The sequence below is a fragment of the Rhinoraja longicauda genome, chromosome 3 (genome assembly GCF_053455715.1).
Source record: "Rhinoraja longicauda isolate Sanriku21f chromosome 3, sRhiLon1.1, whole genome shotgun sequence".
In the NCBI taxonomy this organism is placed as follows: Eukaryota; Metazoa; Chordata; class Chondrichthyes; order Rajiformes; family Arhynchobatidae; genus Rhinoraja; species Rhinoraja longicauda.
Window position 1 is genome coordinate 53,197,547 of NC_135955.1, and position 15,043 is coordinate 53,212,589.

General features: G+C 44.3%; 1 protein-coding gene across 1 annotated transcript in view; it reads right to left on the reverse strand.

Moving 5' to 3' along the window:
• The window catches only part of LOC144592404 (leucine-rich repeat-containing protein 2-like), a 32,811-nt gene that overhangs the window by 4,899 nt on the left and 12,869 nt on the right, over positions 1-15,043 (reverse strand). The window contains exon 5 of the mRNA XM_078396977.1: positions 1,630-1,775. Within this exon, the coding sequence (XP_078253103.1) occupies positions 1,630-1,775 (146 nt within the window). The remainder of the gene's footprint in view (positions 1-1,629; positions 1,776-15,043) is intronic.

Genomic DNA, 15,043 nt, shown 5'->3' on the forward strand with positions numbered 1-15,043 from the left:
ACTTTCGCATACACTCCCTGCATACTGGGACAATTTACAGACGCCAAGTAACCGACAAACCTCTCTCGACTTTGGGATGTGGGAGGCAGAGGATGGTGATGAGGAGACGTTTTACTGATTAGAAGTCTGTGACTAGTGGTGTGCTGCACGGATCGGTGCTGGGATTATTGTTGTTTATAATAAATATCGATGACCTGGATGTGAATACAGGAGATATGATTAATAAATGTATGGATGATATGAAAGATGATGATATGTGTTGCAAGAAAGGTTGTCTAAGACTACAGTAGGATATTGATCAAATGGAAAATCGGGTGGAGCTTTGGCAAATTGTATTTAATCCTGACAAGTCTGAGGTGATGTATTTTTTTGTTGGATCGAAGGATGCGTTTCTGTCTTTTATAGCCTATGACAATGACTCAATGACTATGTGGTGTAGCTGTGGACGAGGAAAGGCAGCACTGGACAGCACTGGTGAGGAATTAGAGTATTGCAATAGAAATGAATTATCAGAGAGAATGTTATGAAGTTTTGCTGACAAATGGCCAGTGACATTTTCAAAAATAAATTGCCAGTACAAATAACGTAATGGGTGCTTGATGTAAAGATAAGTGTAATTTTCAATCTCTTTCTGAGAAGCTGCTATGGGACATCGAAAAAAAAATTGGAATCTGGGTTAAGATTGGCCAGACAACTTTCACAAACAATCCCAGGAAGAGAATTTGAAATTAATCTGGTCAATTAGGGCCTTTGGAATAAGGAGCCAGATTCTCTGTGAACTTCAGGTTCCATGGACTTAACTGAGTATAAATTTGGGATTAGTTCAGACTGAATTGCAGCCTTCTGCTTTGTTAACAGCTGGTCCTTGGACAATGTGAAGGTAAATAATAGACAATAGACAATAGGTGCAGGAGTAGGCCATTCGGCCCTTCGAGCCAGCACCACCATTCAATGTGATCATGACTGATCATTCTCAATCAGTACCCTGTTCCTGCCTTCTCCCCATACCCCCTGACTCCGCTATCCTTAAGAACTCTATCTAGCTCTCTCTTGAATGCATGCAGGGAAATGGCCTCCACTGCCTTCTGAGGCAGAGAATTCCACAGATGCATGGAGTCCAGTGGTACTGTGCGGTTGCTCTGAGATTCCAGGCTGGGGAACTAGCTTGCTGAGCCTGTGGCAAGTTTGACCTGGCCCAAGAGCTGCACTCCCATTGAAATCAAATCAAATGCGAAAAAATGGCAGAGGAATGATAAGTAGTCATGATTCGAAGGTAGGTAACAGGAAAATTGCCAGTCAGCAGGTCTTCCCAGTTACTTTACTTAATTAGCACGGGTGTCAGGGGTTATGGGTTGAAGTCAGGAGAATGGGGTTGAGAGGGAAAGATAAATCAGCCATTATTGAATGGTGGAGCAGACTTGATGGTCAAAATGGTCTAATTCTATTCCTATAACTTATAAACCCCGAAATAAACTTAATTTGGACTGGAATTGAATCAGTGCTAACTGTAGCTATGTGCAGAATGTGCTCTACTTTTGAAAAATGGCACATATAAGAACTTTCATTATTGTGTTCTAGTTTTGCCACTTCAGGTTTTGCACATTTCTTAGATGTTGATCAGGAAGTTACCTGTCCAGGTCCTGAGGAAGTTCTTTCAGTTTATTACTGCTAAGATCCAGGCTCTTGAGGTTTGACATCCGAAGCACACATATGGGCATGCTCAGAAACTGGTTGGAGGACAGATCTAAGTGGCTGAGATTCTGCAGATCACGCAGCTGCAACACACAAACAATATTCATGTTATGTTATGGAATCAGACTGTAGAAGGTTCCCAACCTGAAACATTGTCTGTCTATTCCCTCCACAGATGCTGCTTGACCCAATGAGTTCCTCCAGCACTTTGTGCTTTGCTTAAGATTCTTCAAGTATGTTGGGTGCATCCCATTACATTAATATCTGAAGCCTTGTACCTCAATGAATAGACATTTAGGCTTTTCATATTTCATTTTCTTTCCATTGGGAATGGGTGAAAAGTGGACATAATAACTTTACTGCATTATTCAGGACTCTTTTATTTTTGATTTCATCTCTTGTTTATCTCAAAATTCAATTTAGCACATTTAGCCATGTGTTGATTTATATTCACCTTTTCCATAAACAGACTTGTACATTGACTTGTACGTTTATGTCACAAGTCCCAACCATTTCCCCCAGATAGTCAGTTACTTTAACAAAGCAGTGGTGGCTGCAGTCAAGATGCTTAACATAATGTGACCATCTGTCACCACACATTATAACTTGGCACTTTCCCAAAGTAGTTTTGTTAAGCAGGCATATCAAGCAATCGGATGCAAAGGTGGATAAATGGATCAGCTATGAACTAAATGAAAGAAAAACTGGAGGTGTAAAAAAAAAGAAAGCTGCTGGAGTAACGCAATGGGTCAAGCAACATCTGTGGAGGAAAATGGGCTGTCAACATCAATGTGTGATTATGGTCAAAGAGTTACAGAGCAGTGGAAATCACAGGGGAGGAGTAGTCAGAGAAGATTTCACAGCACTCCTGTTGAAGAGAAGTGGAACACTTCTTCAAGGAGGGAATGCACTGAAGAGACTTCGTAGTGGAGTGGTAAAGTGGAGCAGCATTTGCAGTCCCTTTATTATTTATTCAATTTTTAGGATCTGGGCATCGCGGACAAGAACAAATTTATCGTTCCTAATAAATTGGTGGTAGGTTGCTTTCTTGAACCTATATAATCCATTTTTCCTGTAAATCTGCAGTGTACGAATTCTGTTGTCCCAGTTCATACCCAGTGCATATGAGAAATAAACATTCTTGACTCCTTTCATTGAAAGTCCACCTATGACACCTTTGGGGAAGAGGTTTCAGGATTTAGACCCAGTTATGATGAAGAAATGCCAATCTATTTCCAAGCTACACTGAAAAGCTTTTTTTGCATGCTAACCAGTCAGCAGAAAGACAATAGATGATTACAATCGATCCATTTACAGTGGTGCATTTACATCTTTGCTACCTCAATTTATGTAGAGGAAGATGCTGAGGGTCTGTGATATGCTGTTGAAGTAGTCACGACAAATAAATGCAGAGTATGTTGGGAACAGTATACATCATAGCCGTTTTGTGTCTGTGTTAGAGGGAATAAAAAGTTACGCTGGTGGAGGTGGTGCCAATTAAATATTTTGCTTTAATTTTGATAGACCTGAACCTCTTGAGTTTTGTTAAAGTGCACTTATCCAGGCTAGTGAAGAATATTCTATCTCACTGGAAACTTCTGCCTTTGAGTTGTTGGAAAGGCTTTGGAGTAACAGGAGGTGAGTCACTCCCCACAGCCTTTCATCTCCCATATTGTCATGTCCCATTTGAGTTCTGGCCAACGGTGAGCCCCAGGATATTGATGGTGGGGTGATCAGTGAAGATACCATTCAGCTGAATGACATTTCTCGTTATGAGTTCTGAGAAAATGTCCAGAGTCTTCCCTAAATGTTCTTCCTTCTCTGAAGTGTTAATTTCTCATTACAATGTATTTTTATTGGTGCTGACAGGATGCTGGGCCTTGGAATATTACACAATGTATGTGCCGAACATGATGCCAAGACCAACTGTTATCCTCCTGCACATAATCCTTATCAGAAGAATCAGAATCAGAATAGCCTTTATTGTCATCCAAAAACATGTCTTTTGGACGAAATTCTGTTACCCACAGTTGAACAATAAGAAGCAATAAACATAAAGCAATAACACACACAATCACAAAACCAACATAAAACAAAAAAATATCCATCACAGTGAGTCTCCTCACTGTGATGGAAGGCCAGAATGTCTTTCTCTTCCCTGCCGTCTTCACCCACGGTCAGGTTGTTCAAATTGCCACAACGGGGCGGTCGTGGCTCCCGACATTGAAGCCCCCGCCATTGAGAAAATCCCACGGCCTATTCCAGGCCGCGCCGGACGGTGAAAGGTCCGCAGCGGGCCGACCCAAGCCCCGCAATTCGGGGCGCACGAAGACGCTGCCGCTGCCGGAGCTCCCGAAGTCGGCCCACACCCAGGGACCTGCGAGCTTCTGACGTCCACAGGGCCCGCTGCCCGCGGCCAAAGCCTCCGAAGGCGAGTCGCAGCCGCACTCGCAGCGCCACCGCAGCCTCTGAAGGCAGCCAGCTCCGCAGGTGGTGAGTACAGTCTGCGGGCTCTGCGAACCCAGGTGGTCCCAGCTGGAGGCCAGCTGGAGACCGCCAGCTCCAGGTGCATGGCCGATGGTAGGCCGCAGCGGGAACGGAGACACGACCCAGCAAAAGGTCGCATCTCCGTTCGGAAGAGACTACATACGGAATTTGTAATAGTTTCTCCTTCCCCCCCACACATAGCACACAAGCACAAAAAACACTACATCACATCCAAACACTACAATTAAGACAACAACAAAAAAACCACAAAATACAAATGGACTGCAGGTGAGCTGCAGCTGCTGCGCAGTGCCACCACTTCCTTCCATTCTCTGCATATATATGTGCCTACCCAAGAGTCTCTACAAAGCCACTATTGCATCTGCCTTCACCACTGCCCCCAGCAGCAGGTCGCAAGCACACACCACCCTAGGTGTAAAAGACTTGACCCGCACATCTCCTTTAAACTTTGCCCCAATCACCTTAAAGCTATGCCCTCTACTATTTGATCTTTCCATTCTGGGAAAAAAAGGTTCTGATGGGATACATAGAAGGTTCTACCCTATCTATGCCTTTCATCATTTTACACAGTTCTGTCATGTCTCATCTCAATCTTGTCAAATTGTTCACTCCTATATGTGAACCAAGTGCCGATGTGCCAGTGGACGTGTCCATTAGGACACTATATCTGAGCTGAGTGAACAAAAAAATAATTGAAAGTGGAGGTTTTCTTGTCCAGTTATAATTTCCTCACTGCTCCAGTTGAAGATTAATCCTTGGACTTCCTACTCTGGTAAAATACTGCAGAAGGTAATGTCTTTGTTCATGTGCTTCAGAAGAACATGCAATTCCATTAACAAATGAACATAGGGACAAAGGCAAGCTGGTATATCACACTTTCGTTACAATGTTGATACCCCATCCTGGACTCGTGTAAGATTTTGGAAATGTCAAAAACAAAGAAAAATAATTGGGTAAAAATTAAAAAATTAAAATAAAAACTCAAGCAAATTCCTCTCCAATTTCTTCCTGATTTACTTGCAAAGGTTGTGTATAACAAACAGAACATTTTGGTGATTAGGAAGATATTTTTTCCCCCTTTTGTTGGCCAAATCCAGAATATCTGGGGGAAAGGTATTTCTGGGGAAGATATATTTAAATACTGTTTCTTTTTAAAAATCTTAAACAGAATTGAGTATGCACCTGACCATAAAGAAGCCACTTTCAAAATTTTAATGTGCAGAGTTTGAAAAATGGATTCTGACATCTTATTTACACTTGATTTCATAATGGATAACTGTGTGCAATGACACAACTAATGCATAAATAGTCAGCAAATCTATATACTAAAACTCTCATTTGTTTGTTTGTTTGTTTGTTCCAAAATGGCGGCGCTGCCATAGCAGCTGCGGCTTACCTGCGGTCCATTTGTCTTTGTGTTTTTGTTGTTTTTTTTTGTCTTAATTGTAGTTGTGATGTGGTGTTTTTGTGTTTGTGTACTATGTGTGTATGTGGGGGGGAGGGGGGGAACTGTAAAATTGTAAATAGGTGTCCCTTCCGAACGGAGACCCGACCTTTGTTTTCTGGGCCGTGTCTCCGTTCCTGCTGCGGCCTACCATCGGCCCAACTCCTGGAGCTGGCTGCACCAGGGCTCTGGTTCGCAGAGCCCGCGGATCGGACTTACCATCACCGGAGCCGGCCGTCCTCGGAGGCTGCGGGAGCGGCTGCGACTTGCCTTAGGCTCGGGCCGCGTGGATGCCGACATCGGGAGCTCCGGCAGCGGCAGCGGGTTCGCCCGCCCCGGATCGCGGGGCTTGGGTCGCGGACATTTCACCGTCCGGCGCGGCCTAAGATATGCCGTGGGATGTTTCTCTGCTGGGCGGGGGCTTCGATGTCGGGAGCCACGACCGCCCTGACGTGCAGCAACAGCGGCAGCGGCAGCGTGTTCGCCCGCCCCGGATCGGACTTATCATCGGCGGAGCCGGCCGTCTTCGGAGGCTGCGGGAGCGGCTGGGACTCGCCTTAGGCTCCGGCCGCTGCGGACCGTCCGGCGCGGCCTGCAACCACAACAACCTGACTGCGGGAGAAGACGACAGGAGAAGGGAAAGACATTGTGGCCTTCCATCACAGTGAGGAGAGGACTGGAGGAGGCTCACTGTGATGGATGTTTCTTTGATGGATGTTTCTTTTTTTGTGTGTTTTTGGGGTTGTGTAATTTTAATGCCTATTTAATGCTTTTATTGTTGGACTGTGTTTTGGGGGTTTTTGGGGTTGTGTAATTTTAATGCCTATTTAATGCTTTTATTGTTGGACTGTGGGTGACTGAATTTCGTCCAATATTGGATGACAAATAAAGCTATCTTGAATCTTGAATCTTGAATCTTGAATCTTGAATCTACAGCCAAAATGGTACATGATAGCTCAACAAATCTAGGCCCACCTTACTCCGTCGTCCCTTTGGTGCTAATGGAAGACGTTTCATTGGAATCTGTGCCACTTCCGGAGGGGGTGGAGGGAGGGGGTGGGAGGAAGGGGGAGGAGGGAGGATAAGGGGGTTGAGGGGGATGGGGAAGGGGGGAGGGGGCGGGGAGGGGGAGGGAGGGAGGAGGGAGGAGGGAGGGGGAGGGGGGAGGGGAGGGAGGAGGGGAGGGGGAGGGGGGAGGAGAGGGTGTTGCATCAATGCAGGAGAGGTTTGGGCCCAATGGGTCCACTTGTATATTATAAAGTCTACACATCCAATACTTGTGTTGACTTAAATTGAGTCAAAGGTTTGATATTTTCTACATTATATTTTACTCCCATGCTCCTCTTCTTTGATATTATATTAAATTCTCTTTGTGGTTAAATGCAATATGTGACACATTCACAATACACAGTAAACAGAACTGATGCTTTACCAACAGTTGAAATTCCAGTTGAATAATGGTGGTGCCTTACTTCTTTTTTCAATTCAGATGTTTGAGTTATGGGTGTGCTTTTACTTAAAATAATTTATTATTCCTTGTCTTCTTTTACCAACGAGTTAATTATAGGGCATGCACAGAGAGTTGTATTGAGTCCAACTTAAATAGATCACTAATTCTACAGGAAAACAATCAAACTCCAAACTTATAATGATGTGTGATCTACTTCTGAAGCTTTAATTTTGGGTTTTTTCTAGACTTCTGAAACCAGATCCTCTGCGTTCAATTTGCAGGTGAAATCCAAATAAGCCTGATCAGAAACAGGGTGTAGTTCTTTCTGTAAAAGCAGTTGTTATATCACAATAGTATCCAGTCAATGAAACATGACGGTCTACATGGACACACACAAAACTGCTGATGTTGGTTCATAAAACAGACACAGAGCGCGGGTGCAACTCAGCGGGTCAGGCAGCATCTCTGGAAAACATGCATAGGTGACATTTCGGGTCGGGACCCTGCTTCAGACCGTGGGTCTAGGTATTGCTCCAGACCCTTTCTTTGGCATTTAAACAGTAAAGCAGGTCATCCTAATTCTTTGAAAGCCACAGAAAGAGAGATTTTTTAAGTGCAAATTTTATGAGACAAGCGGCACACTGAAACTGACATTGTTGATTTCATTACATGCCCTACTGATGTATTGGAAATTCCCACGATTCTGAACTTATAGTAGAGCACACACAATCTTTGCAGATGGCTCTTAAAGGGATGAGTGCTGCAATGAGGCGAGAAGGTTGCCAGGTGCTCCCAAGGGGTTAAGTGGACCCAGAAAAGTCAGTAAGAAAAGGAGACGTGGAAACAAGGATCTGCAGATTCTGGTTTACAAAAGAGACATGTCTGTGTCAGATGCTCTGGGGCCATAGGAGAGTTGCATGGAGTTTAGGTTCTTGCTCTAATAATGCAGCAGTGAGCATCAAATGCTGAAACCTTGAAATTGATAGGGAACTTTAAAAAACTGATAAGAGGATCAGAAATATTACCAAAATCTGTTGGTTAATTTGCTGGTGGGGTTGTGGGGGGGGGGGAGACCAAAGGAAATATTCACAAAATTACACTATTTCTTCTACAGCCATTTTTCAACTGCCCACTATCATTATTTTTCTAAATTGTGCAATCATTTATAGCCTGATAATTATATTGCAGTTACATTACTGCTGTACAAAATGGCCACGCCAGGTTACCAATGATGGGTTAAATGAAAGTCACTCAAAATATTTAAATGTTAAAGTAAAGATCCTTCCATCATTGTGGATTATATTTGCCTTTATTTATCATTTCCCTACAAGTAGAATTTCAAGGCTCACGTTGTCATGCTGCACCGAATCCTCTGTAAGTATCTTACTGCCACTAACAGGTTTCCCCATTTGACAATTTTATCTGAACAATTTCCCTAACTAATAACAGAGTGATCAACTCAACCTTGGCTTCAATGACATTGATGCTGGTGTTAATGCATTCATTGAAGCATACAAGAGAATAGTCCTTACTTAGAACATCCATAGGACAAAAACTATACACAAAACCAAATGCGCTCTCGCCGGTGTTTTATATATTTGCAACATAAGATTCCACCTTTTATATACAATGCCTCAACCTCTGAAGGCAAGCGTGTCATATGATGTCTGCACCACCCCAGCTACTGTGTATAGACACAAAAAGCTGGAGTAACTCAGCAGGACAGGTGGGAGAACAAAGAAGGGAAGAAGATTGAACTTTTTTTGCCTTCCATCACAGTGAGGAATGTGGGGGAGTCATGTGGTGGATGTTCATGTTAAAAATTTATTTGGGTGTCTTGTTGCTTTTTATTGGTATGACTGTATGGCAAATCAAATTCCTCGTATGTTGCAAAAACATATTTGGCTAATAAAGTACTATTATGATTATGATCTCTTGAGAGAAGGAATGGGTGATGTTTCAGGTCGAGACCCTTCATCAGACTGGTTAGGGATAAGGGATGAGGCTCTCACTAGGGTCTCTTCTACATCCCGCAGCTCCGCTCTTCCTCCCCTTCCCCCCATTCGTAACAAGGACAGAATCCCCCTCGTTCTCACCTTCCACCCCATCAGCCAGCGTATTCAACAAATCATCCTCCAACATTTCCGTCACCTACAACGGGACCCCACTACTGGGCACATCTTCCCATCCCCTCCCCTTTCCGCGTTCCGCAGAGACCATTCCCTCCGTAACTCCCTGGTCCGCTCGTCCCTTCCTACCCAACCCACCCCATCCCCGGGCACTTTCCCCTGCAACCGCAGGAGATGCAACACTTGTCCCTTTACCTCCCCCGCAACTCCATCCAAGGACCCAAACAGTCTTTCCAGGTGAGACAGAGGTTCACCTGCACCTCGTCCAACCTCATCTATTGTATCTGCTGCACTAGATGTCAACTTCTATACTTCGGCGAAACCAAGCGCAGGGTCGGCGATCGTTTCGCTCAACACCTTCGCTCAGTCCGCCTTAACCAACCTGATCTCCTGGTGGCTGAGCACTTCAACTCCCCCTCCCACTCCCAGTCTGGCATTTCTGTCATGGGGCTCCTCCAGTGCCATAGTGAGGCCCACTGGAGATTGGAGGAACAGCACCTCATATTTCGCTTGGGCAGCTTGCAGCCCAGCGGTATGAACATTGACTTCTCCTACTTTAGATAGTTCCTCTGTCCCTCTCTTCCCTCCCCTTCCCAGTTCTCCCTCTATCTTCCTGTCTCCACCTATATCTTCCTTTGTCCTGCCCCCGTGACATCAGTCTGAAGAAGGGTCTCGACCCGAAACGTCACCCATTCCTCTCCTGAGATGCTGCCTGACCTGCTGAGTTACTCCAGCATTTTGTGAATAAATACCTTTGATTTGTACCAGCATCTGCAGTTATTTTCTTACACAGGGAAATGAGAGACTTGAACCCGAAAGGTCCCTGTTCATCAACATTCCTTCATACCCTATCATTCACCATATGTATACCCGGCCACTATTTGACCTTACAAAATGCATCATCTCAAAGACTTCAGTACTGTGACAATGAGATCTAGCAGATTTTCTATTACAGCTGAAATTCTCATTACAGGATGGTGTTGGGTCGAATTGGAAAACTAGCAGCTGAGAGTAGCTGAGAAACGTGTGTTTTCAGTTGTGGAAGAGTCCAAGACCAGTGGCCACAGCCTCAGAATAAAAGGATGTTCCTTTTGAATGGAGAGGAGGAGGAATTTCTTTAACCACAGGATGGTGAATCTGTGGAATTCCTTATCACTTTCGGCTGTGGAGGCCAAAATGTTCTGTATTTTTAAAGCAAAAGTTGATAGGTTCTTGATTTGTAAGGGCAAATGTTATGAGAAGGCAGGAGAATGGGGTTGAAAGGGAAAGGTAGATCAGCCATGATCGAATGGCAGAGCAGAATGAGACGAGTAGCTAATTTGTGCTCCTTTGTCTATGGTGCAGGAGGTGGTCTTTAGTGTGTGGTGATATTACTATCTAAGCAGGTTGTGGCTAGCTCTACCTCTGCACCGCATAGTACGACAGAAGAGAGAAACATGGTGAAACATGGTGACTGTTGCAGAAATTGGTCACTACCCAAAATGTTAACTGTATCCCTCACCACTGATACTGTCTGGCCTGCTGAGCATCCCGAGTATTTTCTGCTTTTATTTCAGGTTTATGCATCTGCAGACATTTTCCGTTTCAATGAGCTGTGTGTGATATGTCTCTCAATCTTTAAGCGCAAGGAAACCTGGGGTGAAGAGTCCAGATTGAAAATGTAGATTAAAAATACACTGTGACAGTCTGCAGATCAATGAATCTAACCAACACCGCTGAAAGCTGAGGACACTCGACTATTCCATAAAAAGTGGAAATCTTTTGACGCAGTCTGCCCTGATTTTGTTTGTGACCTGAGCTCAGACAATGTTTACATTTTAAAATATGACCTATAAAGCATAGATCCTGAGCTCAATAACCAAGGCTGATTACGAGGTACCCCTTTATCAGGAGTGCAATTTATTCACGTTTGAATGTACACTGTATGATCTGATGCACCATCTCTGCACTACTTTAAACTCTGCAGGGTGGGTACATCGTGGTTGGGTAGGAATAACCAGAGGCTGTGAGTGCTGGTCAAATGGTGGACACTTGACTATGGTACAAATTCCAGTGGCACACCTAGTCCAAGAGAACAATGTTGTCACCATGACAACCTACAAAATAAAGCTCAGAGGTGAATAAATCAACGCTAGCTTGAGAGGGAGCTGGAGACAGGCTGGAGACTGCAGAATTCCATTGTGCTTTGGCGTGGCGCACAATACTGGCGAATCAACTTGCAGTCAAAAGCACGCCTTTTGCCCTTGAGACACCTGGACAGTAAGGAATTGAAGCAGATGTTTTTTGTTGTCTGAAATATCTTTGGAAATTTGACTGCTGTGTCAGTGAAGGTATAATAAGTCAGGCAAGATTACTGTCTCAACACTTGCATGGTAATCAAGGGAATTCTCATCCAGTGTAAAACACTAAGTGCTGGAGTAACTCTATGGGTCAGGTAGCATCAGAGGGAATGGATAGGTGATATTTCAGGTCAGGACCCTTCTTTAGAAGTTCCCTGTCCACCCCCTTCAATAATGCTGGCTCACCTGCTGAGTTACTCCAGCACTTTGTGTTTAATATTTTGTGATTCCAGCATCTGCAGTTCCTTCTCCACTCGGCAGAACTTGGCCTTACCTTTAACAACTCTTTTGATTCCTCCCACCTTCAAAGGTGTAGACATGCCATCCGTATGGGTCCCATCCATTGTATTTTTGTTGGCTACATGGAATAGACCATGTTCCAAGTCTATTCCACCAGTGTCACATCTCTTTCTCCGCTACATTATTGGCTACATTAATGCTGCCTCCTGTGCTTGTACAGAACTTGTCAAATTTCATCATCTTTTTGAACCACTTCCACTCTTCTTCAAATTCACCTGGACCAACTATTCTTTTTCTGGATCTCTTGGTCTCCAACTTAGAAGATAGACATGCCACTGAAATCTTCGATACACTCACCGACTCCAACAGTGACTTCGACAATACCTCCTCCAAATTGCCTCCTGCAAGGATGTCAAGCCCCTTTCTCAATTTCTCTCTGTCTTTATCGCATTTGCTTTCAAGATGAGGGTTTCTGCTCCAGGTTTGTATACACTGGAATTTAGAAGGATGAGAGGGGATCTTATCAAAATGTATAAGATTATTAAGGGGTTGGACACGTTAGAGGCAGGAAACATGTTCCCAATGTTGGGGGAGTCCAGAACCAGGGGCCACAGTTTAAGAATAAGGGATAGGTCATTAAGAACGGAGATGAGGAAAAGCTTTTTCAGTCAGAGAATTGTGAATCTGTGGAATTCTCTGCCTCAGAAGGCAGTGGAGGCCAATTCTCTGAATGCATTCAAGAGAGAGCTAGATAGAGCTCTTAAGGATAGTGGAGTCAGGGGGTATGGGGAGAAGGCAGGAACGGGGTACTGATTGAGAATGATCAGCTATGATCACATTGAATGGCGGTGCTGGCTCGAAGGGCCGAATGGCCTACTCCTGCACCTATTGTCTATTGTTTTCTAAAATGTCGTTGAAAGTGGCTTCTCCTCTAGCATTGTTGATGGAGTCCTTGAATATATTTCCTCCATTTCCCCCCTGGTCTGCTCTGATTCCCCCTTTGCCCAGATAGAAGAGTAAACTTTCCTGGTCCTCACCTTTCACCACAATAGTATCTGCATCCAACAACTCCTCCTCCTCCTCCATTTCCAGCTTCAAAGCAATTCTACCATCGGCCACATATTCCCTCTCCTCCCCTTTCTCCTTTTGCAGGAGCTACTCTTTGGAACTCCCTGGTTTGGTCATTTCTCCCCACTCACCCTCCCCATCCTCTGGCACTTTTCTCTGCAACTGAAGTAGGTGCCCGTCCCCTCACCTCTTCAGTTTCAGATAACACACTCTTGGTGTTTTCATCTCTCACATACCTAGTTTTCTGCCAACCTAGTTTTCGTATCTCTTTGATCATCTCTCATCCCCTTCTGCACCTGGTTCCATCTGGCCATCATCCCCTGCCCATCTGATTCCACCTTATCACCTACCAGTCTCTACCCTTATCACCTACCAGTCTCTACCCCAGCACCATTTCACACTGCTATAAATTGAAAATCTTTACTATTCCCTCGCAATCCTGATGCAGGGGCTCCACCCAAAACTTCGACATATATCTTTTGCCTCCACTGATGCTGCTTGACTCACCAAATTTTTCCAGTGTTCTGTTTGTCCTCTCATGGGACGATTATCTACCCATTCAAAAACTGAATTGATATTTATTCATTTGAAAGCAATGGAAATTAATATCAGGTTTGTTTTATGTCCTCTGCCCTCCATTGTGTAAATGAAAGTAATTAACTGTGTAACCACAGGCACAAATGTCAGACCCTTACTTGGCTGGCAACCCTATACATATTTAATACCCATTTACTGTTGCCTTAATCAAACAGTGCATTCAGTGACCTTTTTATAATCTCTGCCTGCATTTTTAGCTCATTATATTACCCGATGGATGCGCAAACTTTAGTTACATAATAGCGTTGCATATTACCACAATAAGAACATTCTCCAAAATGACAGAATTTTTTTTTAAGTGATGTTGGCTTTGGACATTGTGCAGAACTGCCCCCTGCAGGCAACCATGACCACTCAAATGTTACACTTCAGCATCTAGTTCTACATGGCGAGCTGCAACCCACATGAATATAGGATGCATGGATTCTTAAACATTTTAACAGCAGCTACATTTTAACGGTTGTCCACCCACAGACAGACACAAAGTGCTGGAGTGACTCAGGAAGTCAGGCAGCATCCCTGGAAAATGTGGATAGGTAGCGTTTGGGTTGAAACCCTTCTTCAGACTATCTTGACCTGAACCTTCACCTATCACATATCTCCAGAGACGCTGCCTGACCTGCTGTGTTACTCAAACACTTTGTGTCCTTTTGTGTATTAACCAGCATCTGCAGCTCCTTGTTTCTACTACTTGTCAACACCCACCTTTGGTTTGACTAAGACATTCTTTCCCAATCCTGTTCCTTTGCTCCCAAACTTTCAAAGTTTCAATAACCTGCTTATCATTAATCAGGTTACACTAACAAGTGATTGTTAGTGTAACCTGTACTAACAAGTGATCAATTATTGGACATTACAGCTGCCTTTAGCACTTCAACTTTGGAAGTAATTCCATTTCAGATTCAATTTAGTAAGTGAGAATTCCATCTGAATGAAATCCTGGTGGCATTTAATGGCTTGACAGGAACAGAACTGGGAAATGCTGGGCATAGAGTCATAGTCATACAGCGTGGAAACAGGCCCTTTGGCCCAACTTCCCCACACCGATCAACAAGTCCCATCTACACTAGTCCCACCTGGACTGTGGAATTGAAAATGTTTTAAACAAAAATCAAACTTTAAACCAAGAAAACTCTGCTCTCAGGGTAGTGTTGCACATGCTCCTGCATGCAGAACCACTCTGACCATACTTGCCAACACCACTTTCCTCTCCATTCTCCCCTCTGATCTTCCACTGGTCAACCTCCTCTCTTCTTCATCGCGCCTGAACCCATTCACCAACACCAGGCCCTTCCCCCTCTGCCCGCAGATGGCAAGACGGCAGACCATCTATAGCTCTGAGACCCAGGATCCATGCCAACTGAAACCAAGTGCAGACTCTTGAACCCTTTGCTCACCGGCCACAACACAACACAGCAAAGCAATCCTGCAGAAAAACTTTCTGGGAGCTCCAAGTGATTTCCTACACTTCCTGGTATTGGTGGCTATAGATTTCCAGTGCACCATGAGCATTCAGTGACAATCCTGCACAACACATCCATGATGATGGCCAAGTGCGGAGGACTGTTCCCACAGG